This window comes from Amblyomma maculatum, chromosome 3 (genome assembly GCF_055883805.1).
Source record: "Amblyomma maculatum isolate TAMU_Amacu chromosome 3, ASM5588380v1, whole genome shotgun sequence".
In the NCBI taxonomy this organism is placed as follows: Eukaryota; Metazoa; Arthropoda; class Arachnida; order Ixodida; family Ixodidae; genus Amblyomma; species Amblyomma maculatum.
Window position 1 is genome coordinate 58706320 of NC_139346.1, and position 25427 is coordinate 58731746.

Genomic DNA, 25427 nt, shown 5'->3' on the forward strand with positions numbered 1-25427 from the left:
GCAGCAGCAGCAGCAGCAGCAGCAGCAGCAGCAGCAGCAGCAGCAGTCTGATTATACCGACTGCAGGGCGAAGGCCTCTCCCATATTTCTCCACTTAACCCGGTTCTGTGCTAGCTGCATCCACTTGACCCCTGCAAACTTCTTAATCTCATCCGCCCACCTAACTTTCTGCCGTCCCCTGCTACGCTTTCCTTCCCTTGGAATCCAGTTTGTTACCCTCAGCGACCATCGGTTATCCTCTCTTCGAGCTACATGTCCTGCCCATGTCCATTTCTTCTTCCTAATTTCCACTAGAATGTCGGTAACTTGAGTTATTTTTCTGACCCACTTAGCACGTTTTCTATCTCTTAATGTTATCCCGACCATTTTTCGTTCCATAGCCGTTCCAAAGCTTAGACTAACTATGAAAAAATGTTTTAACGAGCATATGAGATACAGCGTTTTTCCGAGGCGTGTTTTAACGTTACGCCGTTTACATCAGAAATGGCGCAGGAAATTAGTTCAAAACACGAAGGATCCGAAAAAAAAAAAGGAAAGCGCTCTTCGCGAATGCATACCAATGTGACTGTGACATTATATGCCCGATGGAAACGCGAATAAACTCGTCTTGTTCAAGTGGGTATTCTCTCGGATGAGTATGCTCTCTTTAGAGCCGATAGAGTGTATTCGGACAACATCAAATACAAGGGGTGGGGTTTCGGTAGCCTGCCGTTCTATGCTAAGGACATTTAGAGGACCACACCTGAAGACGTACGATGAAGTATGGATTACAACATGTGAAAAAGTGCACTGTGTCATTGTCTGTTACTCATTTCCGCCAAATACTGACCCTAACGTTTTTATGGACCTTTCTTCGCTTATTGGGAAAAACTCGATTCCTCGAAGTACAAAGTTTCATTTACGGAGACTTCGATCTTCACTTCAAGCGGATTGGTCACTAGTGACTCCACAGCAATTCCGGAAAAAGCCTATTATTTAATTGGTTTTAGTCATTTTTATGGTTTACGTCAACATAATACAATGAAGAACTGCGCTGGAAACATTTTACATCTAATTCTATCTAATGTGCGTCTTTCTGGCGTACGCCCGGTGCGCGATCCTCTTTTTCTGTTGGACAAAAATCACTCCTGAGAGGATGCAAGAAACATTTAGATACGCATATGGCGATTGCATTAGGCTGTACAATGAGCTTCAGACCTAGGACTGGTGACAAGTTTTGAGATCGGGGATTTAAACATGGGCGTTAAGTTACTGACATCAGCTGTACAGGGGAAAATAAAAAAATTTATACCTGTATACCACGCCATAAATCGAAGAAGCCTAGATTTTCTTGCTGGTTTTCGGGTGATTTGGAACAATATTTGAAGAAAAAACAGCAGAATGACAAACTCTACGTGAAATCGGAAAGCGAATACTGGTACCAAAGATATTGTGAAAAACTGTTAAAAAGATGGCTGCCTCTAGTGAAGCCGAGTAGAAAAAACATCTAGAACATGAGTTTAAGGAGGAACCAAACTTTTCTTGGAATTTTGTGCGCAAGCAAAGGAATGATACGGTTAGCGCTCCTTTGATAAAGACAAATGATGGTGCCTGTTTTAAACATCAAGATCTATGCCAAGTTTTTGCTGATCACTTCAGCTGTTGTTTTGAGCGCTCGTGTATAAGTGCGGGGGGCAACATCTTAAGATCTGTCTTCTCTCGAGCACTAAACGAACCGTAGAACTTACAATTGCTTTTATGTGACTTCAGACTGCCCAGATAACAATTTGCTGTCATAAAGTTATAAAAGAAAGCTTTGGTGAGCAGATCACGGACCTAAAAACGCGCTCTTCGAAATTGACGATTTGTTTCGTTGCAGAATCTTTACCAGCGGAAGCGGAAACAGGAAAAAAAAAAAAACGGTAGGACACGGTAGTCTGAGAAACTAAACAAAAATTAAAGCCAGTAGTCCTCCCCTATGGGCATAATTTTGCACAAAGGTTTAGGCCGCAGCAAAAAAAAAAAAAAAAAAAAAAAAAAAATGCGCCTTTAGCTTTCCAGCCCCAAAGGAACTCTATAGTTATATTATTCTATTGGTTTCGTGCGATAATGGCAACAACTTAGACTGCACAATTAAACATCGGCATCTCTCTTAGGTAGAGTTGGTTCGGGGTGTTAAACCTCCCCCAACCCAAACCAAATGAAACATCTGAAATCTTTTCTGAAGCTTGATATAGGCTAGTAAATAAAATTCATTTCTTAGTTGGGAAGATGTATATTGTGAATTCAGGCCATTGTATTAATCAGCGTCTGCGAGATTACAATGTGTTTCCGACGAACGTTACTAATTTACACCTGCCGGCACATATTATTGCTGATAAAGTAATTGTAAAAATAAAAACAAATGCGCAATGCAAGGCTCCATTGCACAAGTATTTTATGCGGATCTGACAAACTTGCGCTGAAGTTCGTTGAATCTTATGGCGTCGGGTGGTGTGGGAGTGAATGTGCTACTATCCTTTAGTAGTTATTAAAAAGGATATTGCTGTTTTTGGTATGTAAGAAATAGAGTTGTCTCACGTCTGCCCTTCTTTCTTTAATTGTTGTCCTTTCATGTGCAATTCGTACTTTACCCGAATATATCTGTTGAAATTCAGCGCCCTGTCATGTCTTGTCTGCTTCTGCGTCGTTATTGTATCAAACAGCCTGACATAGGTGTCCTCGGGCTTTCAATCAAGGTAACGTTTGTGTAGAAGAACATCGCTGCTACTACATCTACCACGTTTTTGCTAAAGAATTCAGACAGCTGGCAGTTACTTAAAAAAGAAACAGTAGAAACACTGTTTGTACCATCAGTATTCTCCAAGTGGGACCGTAGGAAACTCGACGTGACGTTCGGCGGATATTCTCTTAGCCAGGGTTCTATTAGCGTTATTGTAGCATGTACAATGTGAGGTGGATGCTAGAGGCTTGAGAAACACCTATATAAGCTTGTAAAATGTCTGCAGATATCTCAAAACTAAATAAAAGCAGTGATGTCTCACATTTAGTTTTCTGTTTATTTTCCTGTGCTCACTATAACAAATTAAAGGCAAATAGCATCATGCGATTGTTAAAATTGAAATGTTGTTGCACTAATGAAATAATAAAATTGCTGAAATTAAAGAATTTTTGTTTGTTAGAACTCCATAGGCAGTGTACCGTCTTTAACAGATGTTACGGCGCTGAAACTTATTCAGCGCTGTGCCTACACTTGGTCTCTTCTCTCTAAAGCGCGTCAAGTTCTACAGAACTAATGCTTACCCTTGCAGATGGGGATCTTTTTATTTTTACTTTTCCTCCTTGTCTCTGACCCTAGTACTTTGCACCTGGGTGCCCTTCCCCCCCCCCCCCCCCCCTTTTTCCCGATGCGCGTGATTCATTTCTCTAAACGGTAGCGTCCTCTGAACAGCGGCACCTGGCAAACAATGGCGTAAATATTGTAAAAATGAATAAGAGCGCATTAAAAGCCTCCCGTACTCCATGCTTCAGTGGCGCAATAGATTGACACTACTTACTTGAGCACTGAACAAATACATCTGTTCAATGCCTGTAAGTGCAAAATATTTATTATATATTTTTAATCGCAATGTTAAAATAGACTACCAAGATCTTTCCTGGCGGGTGTCTCCTTTCGGTTGCATTATGTGATGTTTTTATTTCTTAATAGCCGCAAAACCACCCGTGAACAGAATCTCGAAGTGACGGCATGACAACGGTAACACTATTCAATTACCTTCACTGTAATCAATTCCTGCCTTCTGTGAAAGTGTGTTACCTTTAGGTAGCGTTCATGGACACCTCTCGGTAACAATCGCCGTTTAACTCACTGAGAGGCAACCATTGAGGAGAAAGAAGTTGTGGGACCTTACCACTGATGAGACGATATTATGGTCCCGGAACAACCAGTGTCACGTAGAGATAACGAGTCAGCGCGAGCCCCTTCAATTATCTTATTCGCCTCTCTAACACCAACATCAATTTGCCATTTTGATGCCGTAGGTTTAGCGCAAAAAATAGGCGAAGAACAGGAGCCGGGGTCTACGGGTGTGCTTACTTTGACCATCTTTGGCGATTGTTGAAGTGGTTAATGACAGCACCATGTGAGACACTAAGTCTTCGATTTTACTGCTGAGGTCTGCCGGTTATAATGTCAGTAGAGGTTCCGCGAAGACAAGGAGCTATTTTTTATAAGCATCTCTAAATACAATATGCCATCAGCCGCTCTGTCGCCTAATGGTCACGGGAATAAACGCTGAGGCAAACAGGAGCTGCTAGGGCTACTAGTCGCTCCATTTGTTTCATTCAGTGCGTAAGTTCGCCGAATTGAACTTACCTGAATCGTCTTCGCTATGCATGTGAATCGAAAGAATGTAGGCGCTGGTACTACTCTGTAAAGCGTGTTTCCCATAGTCGTGGAGAAGACAGCGGTGATATAATACCGCTTACGAAAGGGAGAATAATAACTCGTAATCACAAAGTAATACATAATTTGCTGTGCTATGATGTGAATCCTTTTCGAACCTTACAGCGATTTTGCATGTATTTGCATGTTCCGTACTACGTGAACTCTTACGTCGGCGCGCCACTGGAGCCTGACAGGCGGTACTTGTCACAGGTACCGTGGTGGGACATTATCTTTCTTTTAGACACGTGCGCACCACCCTTCATTTCCGATAGCGATGCCTAGGCAAGATCATTCCCGCAGTGCTGCGTGTGCTACCTTATCAGCCCCCCATGCATACCTATACTGCTCTAAAATATCAAATTATTATTGTCGTGTATTATCTCCCCAAATTTCGGACATACCTAAAATTTGCCTCAGACAATAGGCTGGTTTAAATTCATGTCCACAGTTCTCTTTATGAATACTAGTCGCGCGTGGCAGCAGGTATTAGATACATGTTCGGAGAGTGGTCACACAACATAGACATTACACAGAAAGGCGACGGGGAGTAGGAAATGGGTTGCATGCCAGCAGGAAACGTTGCAAATGTAGCATTGAATAGATGTTATTAAAGAGCGTCGTGAGTACGCCTTTATAAATGAACGCATGCTTCATCGCTATCTACAACCTACGCGTACTCAGCACTAGTTAAGGGGCCAGCTTGCATTTATTATTCGAGGAAACCACTTCCAAGCAGCGACTGCAATCAAGGTAGTCGCGCTGGCAGCTAAGATTCCCGAGCCGGGTGCCTCTAAAATGTCATGTTCAATGCCGAAAGTCAAGGGTGCAAATGCAAACCAAAGGCGTGTGTAAAGTTAGAAAGTGAAATCACAAGGAAACTCTGGTTGTATTGGTAGAATTTTACTGGCTTCGCAAAGCTATTTCTGCAGCTGTTATAGCAAAGGTTCGTCACTAAAAAGTATCGTATTACTTTGTTTCCCGGTGTAAAGGGCGCGGTTTTGTTTTTAAAATTGGCCAGTGCGCCCTGTACAACGGTTGTTCTGATATCCGATTATTTCTTTTAGTTTTGCACGACACTAGAAGGTGACCGTTATTGTGAAACGGTGGCGGTAGCGACTTCTGTGATTACTAAGACCATGGTCGTCTCACAGGCGTTAAGGATTAGTTGAACATAGGCCCAAAGGTCTGCGATATCCACTCTCCTCGCGCATCTACACTGCCAAGACAAGTCACGACAAGACTACTCGGTTTTCCAGTTGCCAATTGCAACATTGTTTAGCCGCTGCTGCATGACTGTTTTCCATTTCCAGCGTGTACTACGCCGCGTGCTTCCAGTGTCCGAGAAGGACGACGTCAGTGCAGTGAATCTGAGGGCGAAGAGGATGTTTCAGCCGCGTTGCTGCCAGATATTTGATTACGTTGTTCATAGCGCGTCCAAAGATTTAGAATTTCATGTCAGGGCGACAGTATATTTGAGCGAGAAAATTGTCTGTTTCTAATAATTTCGGTAACAAGCTTCCTCAAAGACATGGAGCATTCCGCGATTGTCGCGCAAGCATGTATGTTCATGTACCATTTCCCTAACAAAAAAAAAAAAAATTGGTGTCTCTTAGATAACGCTGGGAAATACGGTGCTTTTATATTTAGTTTTTTAAAGCACAAACTATTATCACTATACTGGTGAGCATTAAAGACTTCTGTCGTTTGGATTAGCAACCTTGTTATCTAGCATATGACACGGAACGTACGTGAAACCATCTCCTGCTTTTTATTTACTGCACATATGCTTATGTCATCGCAGAATCGCAGGACGGAAAACCCGGCCCACATTCAAGAGAAATTTTCTCAACGCGGAAAATATCTCTCCTTAAAAATTTATTATCACTTCACACTCGAATTATCTGCGTCTCGCACTGCTTTCTCAACTCGTGGATTATTTCCAACCAGTCAAACGCACACAGGACGGACAAACAACTCTTTCGCAAACCGCACTAATTCAGGAACATTTTAATGCTTTGAACACTATGTGGAGAACTTTGTATTCTTTGTGATGCCGTTTCTGCTTTTCGTGAAATAAAAAACAAGTAAAACATATTATTGCAAAGAAGCACTAAGCGATTTACGTGTGCAGTATAAGATGGCCTAAAGAGACGTCCGCAGTGTGTTCAGTTCAGTTCAGGCGTTCAGTCGTGTCCGACTCTTCGTGACCCATTTGCAAAAAAAAAAAAAAAAAAGACTGTGTATCTGGTGCTAAGCAGTTAAATTTGGATTGGCCAATCGACCTCTCGAAAATTATCTTTATTGATTGAATTTGTGGTATTTTGTGATCCTTTTGATCATAAATTACAGCCATTGAATGCGAGGCATTGTTCAGCTTTTCCATGTTGCTTGTCCCACTGGGACTGTCATTTTTTCATTTTCTCGTTTTTGCTCTTGCAGGTGCTTATAGGCTGCGCTTCTCGACATTGAGCACCCTTCAGAGAGGTCTATAGCAAAACAGTAAACAAATAACTAAACTCAGGCCTCATAACGACAATTTCTTCCTTCAAGTCACTTTGGAAAATTTTTGCCAGGTTTCGCGTCGTTCACAGTCAAGTCGGATAAGTATATGTCTGTAAATTCAATCTCAAATTTTTACCTTTGGTATTCTGGACGCACCAAACCACACATGAACTGAGGAAGAGGCCGGAGCCTAAAGTTCAAAATTACAGCTTTTGATGGTCAGGGAAAGCTTTTACCTAATGCAAGTAATGATCCCCAATCTTCGGCACTACACAGAAGTAGGCGGAAGAATTTGAGTTCAGTTTATTTTAAATGTACTCTGTTGTCATGAGTAGCACCCGAATAGTATCTCTTAAGACTAAAATAGGATATTGAGCATTTGTATCACGTCGGCGCTCGTCTATATGTCGGAAGCTTGGAGGCTGTACAGTGTCTTGAATGGAGGTTGCCGGCACCGCAGCCTGCTTTATAAAAGAAAGTTGTCAACTGTAGTAATGACAGAGAAGCAAAGCGTAATAGGCTACGGAAACTTACAGTAAAGATATCCTTCTTGAAATCAAGAAGAAAGGGACCGACAGCCCCAAAAACAAAGGCAATAAAAGAATTGAGTGGATGCCACGTGTTCTGCTTAGTTCACAAAACTCTGCAGATTCTACCACCAACATGGACTCAATCCCTGTATCCCACCGTTGGTTCCTCAGCATGGATAATGCCACTGCTTCTCACAAGAAAGGAACACCTTCTTCTACCTTTCCAAAGGAAGGAGCCGCAGAGTTGGTCTCGTTTCTCCGTGTGCGGTAACCTTCACCCACGGTCATAACCATACAGATGGGATGCGTTTCGGAGGATCCGGATTAGAGTTACCTTCACTCTTACCGTCACTAGGAGATTGCCTCATTTTTAGCATATTTTCCTGCCTATTCTGTCTTCTCAGCCACTCTAAAATTATTGAGGCAGATATTCATCATATTTTGGGGTTTGCCCGGCGCTAAAGCCAATAAGATTTCGGCACCTGGCAACAACGCTTTTGCCGCCAAACAACCAACCTTCATACACTGCCTGAACGAACGGGTCCCATCACCGGTTCGTCATCGACTTCATTAGATGGGCCAACATTTTGTCATTTATTTAACAACACCCGTTCTTTTCTTAACTCACTTTATGCCTTAAGGTGAAAAACAACGTTGTGTAATAAGAAAGGAAGAGGCGCTGGCAAGAAAATAAATGGATTCCGAGATAAGGCAAGCTAGCAGGGAGCAGCAGACGGTCAGGTAGGTGGATGTGAGTAAGAGTTTGGCAGATATATGGCGGCCTCCTCTGCCCGATTGTAGTGTTTACTAGCGATGTGGGCAAAAATGTGCCCCGAAGAAGACGTGTCTCCGCTCATAATGGTCATGACCTGAAATTAACGCAAAGGATGACATCGTTCACATTGCTGTTGGGATTATTTATGAAAATAACACAAAAAAAAGGAAAGCATGCTTTTCGCCGTCCCGGTATTTGCTATCTAGATTCCGGAAGTACCTGAATTGAGGCGCAGAAAATCAGGAGATATTGAAAAGAACCGGCGAAGAAGTCAGAGGTGAGCAACAGGGTTGAAGCACATAAATTTAAATATAAATCTATCATAAACTGTGTTCCAGTGAAAGATAGTGAGATAAATCAGAGGTGTGTTCCTCCTTTGTCCCAATACGACTACAGCGGTCAGGTCAAAGCAATGGTTTTAGACTCAACAGCTGCAACTATAAGCCAATGGTTCATCACGACTGATGCCACTTTCAATAACACATAAAAACTGCAAATCAAATGTCAAAAGTACAAATATTTATTTAGCGACAAAAACAGGTACATTCCCATTTGGCTGTGGCAGTGCATTGTACATGGCAGGTAATAGCATGATTTCCACCAGAAATATGATCAGAATATGAGAGAGAAATTTTGCAAGTGTTCAGTTTAGTGTTTGGATTGATTAAGTGCTTTTATCTACTCCTGGTGGCTGAAAACAATGAGAAACTAATAATAATTCTTCTTATTTCACATTAGCCTCACGTGGTTCTCTTCCTCCTCTACCATTCAGGTTTGCATGCTAAAGTAATCCACATTTTCTAGCAAACCTCCGTAGACGAAGAAGACATTCTATTGGTACCCAACGTGTTTTTAAGACACCCAGGCAACTTCACATCCGTTTAATCTGCAGGAAGATCTGGATCTGAGCTAGTTGCTTCATATCAAAGGTCGAACTACAGCCGAACATAAAAACACGCACAAGTCTAGCAACAGGACACCAGGCTGACTAACAACTGATCTTTAATTAAGGATCCAGAAGAATACGAATGCTAAAAGGAGAGGGAGTGATGGGCGGTAACATTGAACACGTTCAGTCACGATGAAATAGACGAAGTCAAGGCCACAAGATAATTCAAAATAAAACACAAGAAAACGAGTGAACGTTACTAGTGTAAAAGGCCAAGCCGAAGAGATAAAAAGATAAACCAAGTGCGTGATTAAGAGTGCAATAAACACCGGCGACGAGATAACAACATAACAAAGAAGGGAGGACGGCTCCCGGGAACGTCTGGAGGCGCAAAGAAGAACCAATTTTGGTCTTAATTGTTATAAAGTTGTTCTAAATTGGTTTTTGTTAGCACCGGAACACATCCTTCCTCGTTTGATTTGTTGTTATCTCCTTTCTGGTGGTTCACCACGTTTAATCACGAATTGGTTTTAGCTTTCTATCCCTTCGAATTTGTCCATTACACCACCCACGTTTAAACGTTTTCTTCTGTTTTAGTGTATTGCTTTTTCATGTAGGTTGACTTCATCTATTTCATCATGACTGAGTGTGTTTCGTGTTACTGTCCCTCACTCCCTCTCCCTTTTGCCTTAGTCAGCCTCGCGTTCTTTTGGCTTCCTTGTGCTTTTTTTTCTCTTGGACTGTAGTTCCACTTTCTATTAATATGTACATACCTACATCTCTGTGATATGGATTAGCGCACAAGAAATACTGGTTAGTAAAGTATGATACTCTTCCGCGCTGGTTCGGCCATTCAAAAAGACATACAGAGTTTGTGTATATGCAGCCCAACTCGTTGGGCAGCATATGAAGGCGACTTTTCTCTCAACCTGAGAGGTTTATAACGCTGCATATGCTCAACATGCACCTATAAATGGCTTGGAAGCAAACCTCTTCTGTATTGTTCCGACAAAGATTGTACCGTTCGCAATTAGAGTGCCTTCTTTACATTGTTGTTGCCTGCTGCATGATATAACTTTTTTTTTTCATGGCGGAAAAAAATCTTACCACTGCGCATCAGAAAAAGCAGCTTCAAAGAGTATCTGCTCAACGCAGACGCTCTGCTTGATAAATATCGCCGTCATGCAAACATAGCTTCAAAATGATAGGGACTCATCAAATACGACTCAAAATTCTCAAAAACCGCGACCGTAAGAAGAACCTCTCCTTAGGATAATTTATGCTAGTATAACTTCCGTGCTTCCTTTTGTATCTAGTGGGAGTTTTCAACACCACGCCTCGTAAGAGGGGCTATGAGCCCACCACTTGTCTATGGAGCTGCAAATTCGACCGGCATATTGTCACCATGTTGGTGACTGGCGCTAGCTTAGCTTAGCCGGTACAGGGGAAATTCCGCGATCCGAGTTCTAGGTACGTCCTGCGAGTGCGGATCCGATTCCCTTCAACGTCTTTCGCTCCGAACGCCACTTCAACGTTTTTCGCTCCGAGCTCCCCCTGGCATTCCTCCCTCCTTAAGCTTGACGCACACGTGCACACAAGCGGACAAAAGCAAACGAAAAAAAAGTTTGCAGATGCCGTTTTTCAGTTACCGCAGTTATGTGAGAACGTGCTCGAGATGAAGACTGCTGCGGTTCAGCGACATTTTCTCTGTTTTGCTTCTGTTGTACACACAGCCGAACTTGTTAGATAATGTTGAAGTTACAATAGCGAAAGCGAATCCTTCTTCTAGTCAAAGCGCCCCTTTTACCGTTGCCGTTGCCTCTGAGGATGTAATGCCAGCCCAGTTGATCATTATTATTTGCAAAGATTTCGCAGCCATATATGTTATCGCCCATTCCTCCAGCGTGCCGTCGACGTCAACGTGACGCAGCTCGTCCAAAGGAAATATTCTATATATTACGTCATGAAAACGCCCCGCGTTTACTTCTCAGAGGTGTTATTGGCAATTGCTTTGAATAACAAGTCATTCTGTCATCACTACGGCATTTACTAGTGCTGTGCAATAGCCGCAGCATAAACAGAAGAACGTATTACGTCATTGCTCAGTGCACGTAATAAAGCTTCGATTGATGCTTACACATCTTAATACTAAAACTATGATTTCACTCAAATTTGAATAATCGCCATGGTTAACATGAGATTATTTTTTGAGCCACATGACCCGGAGTTCCTACATAAAATTCTGTAGTACGAATTCGCACTGCATAATAAAGCGTACTGTTTAGAAAGAACCAGAGTGACAGCAGGAGGCATCTTTATATATAATAGCCCACCCTTTATGGTCACGAAAAATTTGTCCCTTTCCAGCCGGGTTAATTCCTTGAGTTTTAAAGCAGAGGATTCATACATGGAAAGGAATAAAATTTGCGTACAATAAAATAAAACGTATCTCCATCATGAATTCTCTTCCCTACAACCTCCCACCACGCACCCACATGATAGAATCAGATCAAGGAAAAGAATGTCGCACGTAACGGCTAAGTGGACCCAAGAGGTGGTGTCAGTTGCGTCTCTCTTCTGTCAAAGAAAGCGAGCCTCCTTGTTAAAGCCACTTTCTCTGGCATCTCGAATTTTTTCGTGTTTTTTTGTCAAGCTTTTTAACATTGCTGTTTATTTTATTTTCTGGTCAGTGTCTTCCGGCGACTAGGTTTGCTGGAATGGCTTTATCTATACCAATCGAGCTCATTGCTGCAAATAAAATATGTTTACAAAAGAGTAAAAGAAGGTAAAACATTATTGATATTTTCGAGGTTCAGTTAAAGTGCGTCATCCACTTGTTTTCTTCAAAGTCATTCTTGGGAGGATGAAGCATTAGTCGTGGAAATAGAGGCGGTATTTTCGGCAACTCTGGCTTTGCGATGCGCGCTCACAGTTTTCTAGTTTGTGTAAATGCCTACTGGAGATATTTTAAAGCCACAGGCGCTGTTTTTGTACTCGCGCTCCCTGAATTCACGACGAAGTGTAGATTCTGACTTCAAATGTTATAAATCAGTTAAATTAAAAAAGTAAGTAAAGTAAGTAAAAAACGCCGATTAAGTGTATAAAATGACAATCATCACGGACTTGGAAAAATAGGGTATCTAAAGAAAATTACAAGGTCTACTAACATCTCTTCGCATTTGTCCCGCGCAAGCTTTAACTGGAAATGAAAGTAACGGTAAATGATTTTTCGGCATGCAATGTGCTTCAGGTAATGCGTCAATGCCTATAGCATACCTTATATTTAGCGTTACATGCACACCATCTCGTTAAATGTCTCTACTGTCAAGTCCAGAGTCAAACGAGCGATGGCGAAATACTACCGACGTACATGACGTCTCATCGGTGACCGCCGTTAGTTTCCGCTCTCGCCTCTGTTTAATATCCAATCCGAACAACACAATGGCACTGGTCACACACAGAGCCGCCAGCATCCGGTACAGGTTTTCGTACGAGCCCATAGAGTCCCGGAACAGGCCTGCAAAAGCGCAACATCTGACCTTCAGTAATCAATAGTTCAAACCGTGCGGAAATTTTCGTTTCATTATACTTTTCCTCGAGCCTTCATACCTAAGCCTAGTCTCTTGAGCACTATAGCTCATGAAAGAATCCATTGTGTGCACAGTAAACAAAAGCAACTACCATGCAAACATCCATTCTTGCGGTTGCTAAAACCAGGAGCAATTGCACAATATATATTGGAGCGAACCACTTAAATTTTATAGCACGAAGCACATAGAAAGTAGCAGGTGCACATTACTACGAATCGTTTTCATCTCAGAGAACCCTAATGATTAGCGTAATTTATAACCGTATCGGAACATTCATTATTCCTTAAGAAACAGCGCTGGACGGCCAAATTGCGTGAATCTAACCTTCTTCTGTCTGCCAGCTAGAACGCAAATTAATGCAAACAAGAAGAAAAACTTTTATGGTGCAGTTCACTTGGAAACAGCTCACTAGCAGCAGAGATTTCTATGTAAGGACCTCTGGTTTCTGTGGTATAGTAGTTGGTGATTTCAACGTTATACCAAAATGCTTATAATAGAGATATAGGAGGGAAGCTCAAAATCAGACTCGAGTATTTAGGCACATCAATATGTGGTCAGCAATGCAGAATCAGTAATAGAAGCGCGGCCACCTCTTGTGAACACTTATCAACCTTGATCACAAGTGGCACTAATTTCGACGCTACTTTAATGTCATGTACTCGTTTGAGCGCAATTTAGCTGGGTAGAATTAAAGGCAACAAAAGCATCGATTGTGACAAAACAACTAAGTCATTGCACTGGAATGTGATAGTGGGTAGGTGATATGGTCGAGCACTGTTTTGTAGGCGGGTTTTTGATGCCACTAGTCTACACGAATTCTTCATGAGTTCGTTTCACGAACTGAATATTATCAACATTTATTTTTTCCTTAAAATGCCTCTGTTCAGGCGTTACTCTATATAGCATTTGTACGCGAAACATTTCTTTTATGAAAGTTTATTTCAAACTCAGTAATAAATGCTTGTGTGGTTACTGCGAATCGATTGCACAGTAGGCGGACAGCGTGTAAGTGAATCCGATCAAATAAAACATGACAAGTTATGATAAATATTCAGCTTTCTTTAGTTTTGCGGCTAAGGGGAGCGACACAGTTAGGTTACGAAATATAAGGGCGTCAGCTCCCAAGGTGAGCAATCTGTTTCAAATATTCCGAGTCAGCATTATGGTTATAAATACGCGAACTCACCTATTAGCAGGGGACCTCCAAAGGCCACAGGGAGCATAAAAACACCCGCGACGCCCCAGCACATTGATAACTTTTCCACGCCGAAGTAATCACTGAGCAACACTGGTTTTAAAGCCACTATGCAGCCCGCCGGAAGTCCTGTTACCACAGCGGTCGCCACAACTTGAGGAAACGATGTGGCGTGTGGCAAACCGATCAAACACAGCGCCTCTGCCACCAGGCACATCGCCACAAGCAAGCAGCGGCTGAGCCTCGACCGATCCCAGAAGAAAGGAATCACCAGGCGTCCCGCCATCTCAGCCGTGGCCACGTAAGTTATGATGGGTTCAGCTTGAGGCCTCAGAGCGCCCCTGTCGCGGGCGTAGTCCAGCACTGTCGTTTCCAGTGTGATCGTGGTATATTCTCCTATTGTGAACGTGGCCACTAGAATATACAGGAGGGGGTTTCGCAGAAGAACCATAATACCGGTTTTATCGCTACTCGACGCCGTTCCTACATCCTTGCCGCATTCTTCCAGGGTCGTGCCATTGCCAGAGCCGTATGAAGCATTGTGGCAACATTCACAGGCCTTTTTAGCACACTCATCAGAGTATTGCGAATTTTCAACATAAGGCCCGGAGCTGCTCTTTGTGCTTTCAAGACAAGTTTCCCTGTTTTGCTTCTCTGCCTCGAAGGCTCTACGACGTTCTTGAGCAATGAAGTATTCTTTGGTGTCGTCCTTTGCTGTGTCGCTGTCGCGAGGTACTGCGTGCACTGGATAGGCTTCATTTTCCTTGCCACGTAATATTGAAAGACCATTATTGAACACATTCTTGGTGGTATTGATATCCCATAGCAGCGTTTTTTGAGAGGTACACTTCATACAGGCCGAAACATTATCTGATGAAGCATTTTTCTTTCCAATGGAGTTTTTTTGCTCGCTGCAACTTTTTTGTTTAACATTTCCTTTAGAGTTCGCAAATTCTGTACAGCAGCACAGGGCGATGGGTCGCGGATTGTTCATCAGCATTGCTAGAGGCAGTGTGTTTAGGGTGATGGCAGCGAGCATCAGTAGCGCTCCGTGGAGGCTGTACTCTCGGATAAGTGCCGACAGTAGCAAAGGAAAAGCGAGGGGAGCCAACGTCATCCCCGTGTATTTGAAGCCACTGGCCGTCGCCCGGTACTTATCAAAGTATAACATGTTGTATATGGAGAGGGTCAGCATGATCATCCCCACAGCTGTACCTGCAGACAAAAGATTAAAACTCACTCACCAAACAAAAAAACCCTATAGTAGCGTTTTCATCAAAACTGTACTACTGCCGAATACCTATATTACGAAAAGCATACTTGTCCAAACGTCAACTGGTCAACGTTATAAATCCATGTCATTGAGACTAACAAAAAGCAACATAAATTCATATCAATTTCACTCACGGCTGGTTCCTGCATAATCTTAAATACATTATTGTTCTTCAATCCTGCATTCCTGAAGAGTGCGTTCTTTATGCACAAGACAATAACTTATTTATAGCATCAGATAAGAAAACATGTATACTATTACAAATCGGATAATAATACAACTGTCGGAATAATTGGAGATTACAAATAATTTTTTACTTAAATAAACAAAAGACCTAGTTTAAAAAAAATAAAACAAAAAGACACGACAACTGAACATAAGCAAAGTTGAGCAACGTTGCGTTTCATGATAGTTTTACAAAAATTAAGCAAACAAAGTTTTCAGACCTTGAACTGTTAGTGGCGATACTACGTACATATACACCTAAAATGAAATGTCTCGTCATTGTATTCTTTTGTACTGCTTGTCGTTTAACACACTAGTGACGGTTGAGTGATCTAACAATCAGAGCATCGACAGCGAGACAGTCGCGTTGTCAGGGGACGAGGTCTCAGAGTAATGATAAAATAAAGCACTATAGCACCGAGAATGGCTTAGGAACCCGGTGCGGCGCGAGTCGTTTTGTTTCTGTGATCACTGCTATAAATACTCCGCAATTGACGCTCGTTGTTCCTTTTTATTGCAGCACTTACGTGGTCTTGCATCGGTGGTGCAATACTTCCACTCGCGAGCCCTCTTGTGCATGTCGTCGTCTTCACCAACTCTTATTTTTTCGTCTGTACCATATCTATAATAAATCTAAACCTAATTGAAATGCCGAGTTCGCACCTGTACGGAGTGCCTGCATAGCGAGTGCTATCTTTCTGAGCATTAAGCCACGGACAAGAGGCTGTTGCACCGAAATGGTTAATCAAGAAAGCGACATCTTCAAAGAGATGCCGAATTTTTTTTTTTTTCTTGTAGGCGGCAGCTGTGAGAGACAACTGTTTTGGGTATTATGATAATCTTTCTTATAGCTAAACCTGGGTATAGCAGAAAATCTACAAATCTGTTTCAAGTACTGTTTGAGCATATACGTCCTTGCATTTAGTGTCCTGCCATGTTTATTGTCCTAACTCAAAACCCGCTTTACCTCGGAAATTATTTACATCAAGTTTGGCGACTGCAGCACAATTATCATGAATAATGGAGATGTACAACATTAAGCGTTTTATTAGTTTACCGAAATAAATCGGAGGTTAATTCTTTACCACACTTTGATTCACGCGTAAAAAAAATAGTTCTTTTGCATTGTCTTGCAATGGCACGGGCGGCACGCGAGAGCCCCCCGCGGGCAGCTCCACTGCGGCGTTCAGTGCGCAGCTAAGATGATTATTGCGTTCTCCGGTCATTATAGGTCCACGTTTAAGTAACGAAACCTTATGCGTATAGAATCAAACATCCAGTACAGGATCTTTCCAAACACTTGGCTTTAATTCTTTTACTATTTAGACCTTTTAAGACGAAAAAATTTTTGCGTCTGCAAGCTGGTTCAGCGACGTCCTTTAAGCTCTTCATACTTTGCTATAATTTACCCAAATTCCTGATTTAGATGCAATGAATAAATGTGCAAGATGACTTAACATTATTTTTTGACATCGACGAGAAAGTATCATTCTTGGCTGAACTACGATACATTGAACAAACGTGATAATAATCGAAGAGACCTACCAGAAAAACTGAATAACAAGAAAAGCAATCTGCTGCTACGTTTTTAGATATTACGACCGAATATTTTAGCCTTCTTTTGGTATTAAGACCATTATGACCTGCTAGCAAAAACCTGATATCTTAGATTGAATTTTTGTATACTAGAGTTTGTTTCCACATAAGAAAATATTTCAAACAACCCCTGGCATCCCTGTAATACGCGCCCGAGATAAATGTCCGTACATTAAAATGAGCAGCATCAAATAACGTTAGTGATGATAGACAGTCACGAACGGTTTGCTTTCTGAGCTGATTTGGCATGTCGTGTTTTTTTAAACAGCATATATAACTTAAATATTTTGTAATTTGGTTGATAGACCAGTGATATTTTCGAATAAATGAATTGGAGTCAATGCTGAAAACTACGCTTGCAATTTGCATTATGCGAGGCAACCGGCGGGGTGCCACTGGGGGATCAGGGATATTTGTTCTATCCATATTATTTGGCTAATGAAACTTGCACTGCCGAAGCTTTTTCTACATTTTTGTACCTTAAACTAAAGACGTATAATCATTTGCCTGCCAAAAGTATCAGACCGGAATAATTTTGCATTACTATGTGCTCTCCTCTTATATACTGATTCATCGCGGTAATTAAATGTCCTTCGTTAACGCGTCCAACTAACCCAAGAGCGCAGGAACTGCGATCATCTTCATCTCACACGCTTGAAGCATCATTCGTTCCTTCAGATTACAGACAGTTGTAGATTTCCTCTTTGGCTCCAAATCTGTGAGATAAATTACCACCAACAGCTAAATCAGATATGTAACGTCTCTCATGCAAAAAAGCGATCAGGGCAATCTAACCGTCAATAAAATAAGAGAAAGTATTTGAAAACGTATAAATTTACGGACCTTGTGGCATGAGGTTCATGCTTCCTGTCAAGCAGAATAGGTAACAGTGTCTCGCGGATTTAAACATTTGCTGCTTTGCCAGAGGAGCAAAAAAGTAGAAACTCGACTTGCATAAAGATATATATATATATATATATATATATATATATATATATATATATATATATATATATATATATATATATATATATATATCTTTTTTTTTTTTTGCGTTGCACGTGTCTTTACCAACGGCAGACGAGACAGACGCATATGAGTCTAGAAGCCACTTCATTAGCATTTCGACACGATAGGTGTCCCAGAGATGACGATTTGAGCTTCACCCCCAACGATCAAGTCATTTCCTTCTCAATACCACTTTCCTGATTGACCGCTGATTAACTGTATCAAGTCTTGCTTAGGTGGAAAGGAGGGGTAGAAACTGCCTCCTTTTTGGGAACACCACCAGAGGTTTTAATGAGCGTTATTTTCCACAATGTAGCCCAGTAAACGAGAATTAGGGACTGGCTCCGTAGGAAGTTCGTTATTATTAGTAGTTGGTATGGGTCCCTAAATAATGAAAGCCTAGACAATACCCTAAATTGTACAAAATGGAAAGTCCTAATTGTATTGTGGAATAGCACACAATTAACTCCACGCGTATTTTGAATTCAAAAATTAGAGAAATAAGACTTTTCGAAAGCTCCAGATGACCGCACTCAAGAAGCATCTACAAATGTTTCACTGCAGAAGTTTAGCCTTCACAAAGGCAATTAAATTACTGACAGCTTAATGTTCAAATTTGAAAACTTGACAGTGCGATGTCCCGAAATGCTTCGTTATTGGGGACATGCACTGAGCCAACAAAGCAAAAATAAGGGCTGTGTGCACTATTCTTGTGCTGTTTCTTGTTACCTTGCGGCTCTTAGGTATTATGTGCCGGTAAAAGCGAGAATTATTGCAGGGAGACCTAAATCTGCGTGCGTTAAAGTTAGAGTTTGATAAGAGCTGATAAGACAGGGGACTTGGTATGAAAATATTAATCTAATATTGCATCACCTGCTTACCGTTGATAAGACCCAAAGTGAAAGTCATCCAAGTGATGTTCGGAACGAAGGCTGATGCCACCAGGGTGATAGAGTTCAGCAGACAGCCTGACACGGCGATGTGGTAGATGGTGACTCTTTCCTGCAGCACCATGACAAGCAAACCTGCCAATTGACAGAATAAGCGCCGTCATCAGTGTGCAACGCAGACATACTATGAGAGGATGTTAAAAACGTGCTACAAAGAACATGCTTTTTAACCTATTTTGATAAGGGAATCTCGAACACGTTCATGTAGGCAGTACCCTAACAGTAAGGCAAGGGAGGTGGTCTGTGTTTCTAATAATATGCATTTAATATGCATAATAATAATAATTTAGTATCCATTTAATTACATCTTTTTCAATGAGCTGGCATGATGCATCGATAGTGCGCTTGAAGCGAAGTTACCTCACAATTATATATTCCTACAACCGATTGCGATCGGCTGTCTTCGGCTGCCTTCACCACTAGTGTCAAGAGCCTCATAGAGAGAAGAAAGTAAAAGTGTTTTCCTATTAGGACTTACAATGGAAAAACATATGACGCAGCAGTCATACTAAGGCAGGAATATGGAAACGTAATTAGGCCTTGCCTGAACCACACACGAAACCATTTAGCAAATAAAAGAACCACTTGAGGTACAAATGTTCCGGAGGTACAAACTTTCCGAAGACTTTAGGTTGAAAGCTACCTCACTTCAGCTGGTAAGCTAAAGCGGGCTGAAGCTAAAGTAAGTCACCAAGAATTTTTAAGCTATCTTTTGTAATTTTTTCTTCACATTTATGAAGGGAAAAATGTAATGCAAAGGGAACGTACCACTAACCCCTGTTAACATATGACTCGATAAGGCTGCATATGCATTTTATCTGAACATGGAATGCATTGACAAGCTGATAATAAAATGTCCTCCGGCTCATCTTATAGGGCCCATGGGAGCGTTTAGTAAAGGTACATTAAACTCATAACTCTTGAGAAGGGCCTATCCTTCTGCTCTATGATGTTCTTCGATGTGAAAAGTATTTTAAGTATAACTAGAGCAAAACACATATACGTAACAATTTAAGATCACGCCAAAAACAACCAATCGCCATGTTGAAAAAACTCGAATGTAGATAAAAATTATCTGTTTTGTTTTTAATTGAACAATTTAAACATCTTCAATTAAATATTTTGAATGCATAGCGTAATATGTATTATTCTTATATCTTTAATTTAGATTAAAAAGCACAGCCAACAGTTAGGTTCCTAGCCGGATAATGACATCTATCCCTGCACCAATACTGATTATGACCGCTATAGACTTGCTCATGTTCGCAGCTTTCTCGATAAAAACCTTGCAATCTCATCTGTTTGAGATCAGGGCTGTCTTTCGCTTCATTATTCGTCTTCTTTCCATTAGCAACAGAGAAGTATATCTTTCAGTATCGTATCAAACGTCCTTCAATATTTCTGCTATTTTGTCATAGAACCCCAATGTGTTAACTGGCTCCTTTTCAATAAAGTTGGTTAATATAGAAACGTAGCTCTTACTATTCTTGAATGACATCCAAAATGATAATTTATTCGCGGCACGTTAGCTCCCCCCCCCCTCCTTAAACACATTTCTCTCTTATCGCTTTTTAGTTTGGCTCCCTCTTGAATCCTTTTCTCTTGATTAATGCCCCATCGGCAGCCTATGCTGGTAATTAACCACTTCTGGAAAGCTAGCTCTTAACAAGCATTCCGCTTTTTCTGTGCTGCTTATTAGGTTTCCTCGGGATTGGCTCTCCCCTTCCAAAGAACCACGTGACAGCATCGAGCTCGTTCGGATGCTGACTTATCATTAACCTTGCACTGTATATTACCCGGCTGCGGCAGCCATTTTATTTTTCGCGTGTCGTGACCATCGGTTCCTGGCTCATAGGAATCCATACCCAAGGAAACATTCAACTCTTTCCCTGCTCCCCTCTCCTCTCTTGTTCCTTCCTTCTCTCCCCCTTCCCTTCTTGACTTTTATTTTCGCAAGCAAAAGCCCGTAATTTAAACTCTGTCAGTGATGATCACGCTACCGAAATGTAGCAAGTCCATTGTCAAAATATTGGCTTGGCTTGCGACAGAAGGCTACCGCTACCCCTCGTCGAATTCTCTTTCATACCTAAACGAAAAGGAAACAAGGCGCTTCAGAAGGGACTATATGTGCTGAGTATTGTCTAACGAAACCTGGACATTTGCCGCGTTGTTGAAAGAATCATTATGCTCGACCACCGCTCTCGGAACATGCGATGTACTTAACGCGGGCCATTTCAGATGCAATTCGACCTCTTCAGAGGCTCGCCCAGCAGATGATAGACGTCGCATTTCCTGCTTGCTTGCGGAGAAAACACCTGCGCTTTCAAAAATATGTGTTCTGATTAGTTGCCCACCCAGGTTGTCTTAGAGGACTTCCATTAGAGCAAGAAATGCCTCCTAGGTTGCGTTAAGTCGCTGAGAGAGGGATGATAGGGCGGACTCTAAGCGGGTATTTATTGGGAATAATTTTAGCTTGGCTTTTATCGAGCTTAGCTAGAGCTGCAACTTGCAACACACTCAACTCTACGCAACATGAAAAGCCCAATGGGTTGCGCTGAGAGGTTGTTTCTGCCCGTATATTTATGCGCCCATCACGCTGACGTCTGGAATCAGCTCAGAAAAGAAACGGCAACTTCTTGCTGTAAAACCACGGCGCCAGAGCAGCTTCAATATCGTGCACTCAGCGCTCCGTTTGTGACCCTCCTCTCTCCTTTGGAGGATGGCCTAACTGGCGCTGTTAGGTGCGTTTATGTCGCTATAAAGCGGACCCTGAAATCCTGTTCACGATCGCATCCATTGCGATTACCCACCCACAACGCATGAATTGCAGTGTTCCGAGCAAAGCACAGAAGGAAAGGCGGCTCATTGCCAAGGACGCGGCAACGCGGACCCGGTGGTGATTTTGGCATTCACAATATTTCCTCTTGCCCGTTGCTTCGTCCGTCATCAAAATGGCATGATCCGTGTTTGGAGCAATGGATTGTGGATTTACCCCGCTAGCAAATACCACTCCCTGAATAGCGCATGGCTGGTGTCGAGGAGGTGCGTTTATTTTAATTTTCTTCACTGTCTTCATCGCAGAATTTCAAAACTATGTATACAAGGCAAAGCACTGAAACTTGAACTTTCGCATACTGCCATAATGACTATATTTTGAAAGCTGCACCTGTTTCAAATAAAGTTTCGAAATCGAATACTACGGCCGCAACTGTTATTTACTATCTATGTCATTTATTACGGAGCTTAGTCCGCGCTATTACTTGAGCTATTACTTCTGCAGTTACACAGGCTCGGTTGTACAAAATTAAATATGCTGTCTTTTCTTATAACGCGTGAGATTAACCACAACCACTCCAAAAACTATAAGCCAGCGTTTGGAATCCTCACAGGCTTGAGAAGTCTGGATCATGCTTCCGGGATGTGGTAGTCGGTGGGTGACGTAACTAGGCGCGGATTTGTAAGCGAGTTTTATGGCATCGAGAGACCGTATGCATGGTGAATTTGAGGTGGCCTAGCAGAGTAGACATATATAATGGAGAGGCTACCAAAAAAAAAATATATATATATATCAAATAATATGCCTCTGCCCGTGTGCCGAGTAGACGGCTCGTTTCATGTGGAAGGCGAAACAAGTTTCGAACCTACCGGAGCCTTAGGGGGCCTAGGTCAGAAACACTAGTTCTAAACCACGCAGACATGTTCGTAGCCCTAATTAAGTCACGAATTAAAGTCAATTTCACTTGGCCCTTTGCTTGTTCCGGTCGCGCTGAGGCCGCGTTTTTAAACCGATACAGCCTAGATTAAGAAAAGAAAATAAATTCCTTGGTGATTTCGAGACAAGGCAATCATAGAGAGCGCTAAAAAAAAACGCGCAAAAAAGTATCATTGCTGATACTTTACTGTACCAAATACTGTACCAAAGTAACGTGCCGCCATTTGGGCTGAAAACAGTATAGGCAGGCACCGCTATCTTTTCTTTTTTTTTTTTTTAAACGCACCAGCCATATGCGCCATCACCACGTTCAGAGTCAGAGGCCAACTGGCGTTCTGGCGGCTCACTCCGAACTCGTCCACGAAGGCCACGTAGAAAAGTGCGCTGTTCTTGGAGATGAGCATGGTCAAGAGGGCCGAAAGAGCCGACAGAGGAGCCAGGCTCCAACAGCGGTCCATCACGATGTTGCGCCGATCCTGCAGTTTCTTCGTCATCTTTCTGGTAATGCGTCGCTCCCCTGCAGCTAGAGATTATTGCATCACGTGTAAAACAATTATGCGAAAACTCATTACAGTCGTCATTATCAAGGCAGTGCCGCTGAAATACAAAGGTGTGTGTTTGAACAACAAATATCTATGGCCCGAGCGAGCGACCACAGCTAATACTAATCTTTATAATCAATGTAACTCAGTGTCATGGGTATGTATGAAAGCGGCTTGACACGGCACCTGAAAGCAGCTTGAGACAATAGGGCGTGTTGTTTCATGAGTGTGGTTTCTTAGCCAGCCTGGGCGATGTGGTTTTCGGTACTAAAGAAACTCAGCAGAAAAAGTCGCTGTTCAATGCCTGCGTATGGTCTTGCCTGCATCCGGTGCCTTCCTAAAACAATTCCGACGTAATTTTCCGATCCCCTACTATAAGGTAATCTATTCCTAGAACTAGCGAATCTAAGCATCGATAGAGAATCGTGTTAACAGGTGGAATCGCTGCAGCGCGTGGAAAGCGCAGGCAATGCAGAAGGATTACCGCTGCTCGATGTCAACGATTTGACTACAAAGTTATTTCATTAATGCTTTATTAAACTTGTTCTGACTGCCTCTGAGCTGCAACCACCTTATCATTTTGGTACACTAAACAGCATCCTCAACTGCAGTAAAGCAGGACGGTGGAAACAGCGTAAATAATTGTTATGTACACCACTTGCTGCTCTAGCGTCTACGAGAATATGGACGCACGCGTCTTCCTTCTTAGCACTCAACGCTATGTTATTCGGTCCATAAGGAATGCTGAAAAAGCCTAGATATCGCACACTGAAGGAACGCTCGCACGCATGGCGCCGGTGCTCCGAATCAGGTACGCGCCTGGCTCCTTCACTATACCTCTTTCAGCAGCCCCTGAGCACGTTGACTTGTGTTAGGATATTCACCGGGGCAACCAAGAGGCAACGATTACATCGCAAACTTTAATATCCCCCACAGAGTGGTATTTGCAGGCTAACATGGTTTGAATGCAAGACATATCCTGTACATAACGCGACTTCGGTCTAAGGCAGTTCAAGCGAGCAAATACATTTGGTACGTAGACAGTGCCCGCCAAACCGCTTTAAGCCAAAAATAGCTCATTTTGGATGTCTTTTTTCGCAATAATCACCATCGCTGCAGGAGTACTTAATGTTGTATATACAGGAGTTGAACGTCTCGGGTGCATTGAAAAAAAAAAAGAACTCTAAATGTACAGAGAAACCACATTTCAAAATTTTGTTGTAACCAAAGGGGTTCTGTATTCTTGGTGCGATACCCTTAGTAAGCTGTTTCACAAATTACAGGCAGTAATTATGAATAGAAGCAAGCTGGAAAACAATGACGTAATGCGAGAGCGGCGTTGTTGAACAAGCAGAACAGTTGAGTGATTTGTGATTTTATCCCGGGAGCTCACATGGCATTTGCCGATCCAGAAATATCGCCTTCTCGCTGCGAGCTAGCTTATCACTTATCGCTATCATCACCTATCATCAGAAGTTAGTCGCTTTATGATCAGCATCTATGGACTCGGAGACCAAAGCGTGCATGTGGGCTGTGATATATTATGCTCTGCCTATTGCGATAATTTAGCAACAATTTCATTACCGCGACCAACACGTAAACATCCTGATTCCTTTCCTTTTACTTAATGAACAGCGACAACATTGTGCTTAAAAGAAAAATACTGCATTTTTTTATCCCTTTTGGTGATTTTATTTTATCTGTTCTACCTATTAATACGAATGGTGGTTAATTTTACAACCCGGCTGCCAAGCATTATTATGTGCAATAAAGAAAGCGGAAATGCGGTAGCCCCTTTATAGGGCTGTTTTCACCAAGTGAATCGTCATTCCCATCCTTACTATCGTCATCATCACGCTGCTATTATCGTTATCGACTGAATACACCGTCATTGTCGTCGTTTACCATCATTATCATTTTCACAGACCTAATCGCTGTTCTCATCGATGCTATTGTCCTCACGCTTGACACGAGTTACGATCCATTTCTCACGAGCCCGGCGCGGCCGGTAAGCTACTTCACCCTCTTCTATTCTGATAAAAAGATGGAGGCTTTAAAATTAAGTGAACAGTTCTACGCGGTACCAGATGCGGCTTTTTAGACAAATTCAAATCATTTCGGTTGCGTCACTGGGATACACGGCTGAGTCTGTTGAAATTAATAAGCTGGGATTGTGGCATCCTGCACTACCTGGGGTTTCCTCTGCAGCAGATT

At 42.2% G+C, this 25427-nt stretch overlaps 1 protein-coding gene across 1 annotated transcript; it reads right to left on the reverse strand.

Annotated features, from left to right (window-relative positions):
- Nucleotides 1-12079: 12079 nt before the first annotated feature.
- On the reverse strand, nucleotides 12080-23165 carry LOC146194829 (putative monocarboxylate transporter 5). The gene is made up of 4 exons (XM_084596134.1): nucleotides 22958-23165; nucleotides 18891-19034; nucleotides 13899-15122; nucleotides 12080-12639 (listed from the first exon to the last, which is right to left on the reverse strand). Exons 1-4 carry the CDS (start codon nucleotides 23163-23165, stop codon nucleotides 12431-12433), a joined length of 1785 nt encoding a protein of 594 aa, XP_084452260.1. The 3' UTR covers nucleotides 12080-12430.
- Nucleotides 23166-25427: the final 2262 nt, after the last annotated feature.

Bases quoted from the DNA above. Each gene is read 5' to 3' on its own strand.
- LOC146194829 (XM_084596134.1), bottom strand. From the start codon at position 23,165: ATGACGAAGAAACTGCAGGATCGGCGCAACATCGTGATGGACCGCTGT. The intron at 19,035-22,957 runs GTGCGTTTAAAA...GTCAATTGGCAG, and splicing joins GGTGATGGCGCATATGGCTG to GTTTGCTTGTCATGGTGCTG. The intron at 12,640-13,898 runs GTGAGTTCGCGT...GCGCTTTTGCAG, and splicing joins TGGAGGTCCCCTGCTAATAG to GCCTGTTCCGGGACTCTATG.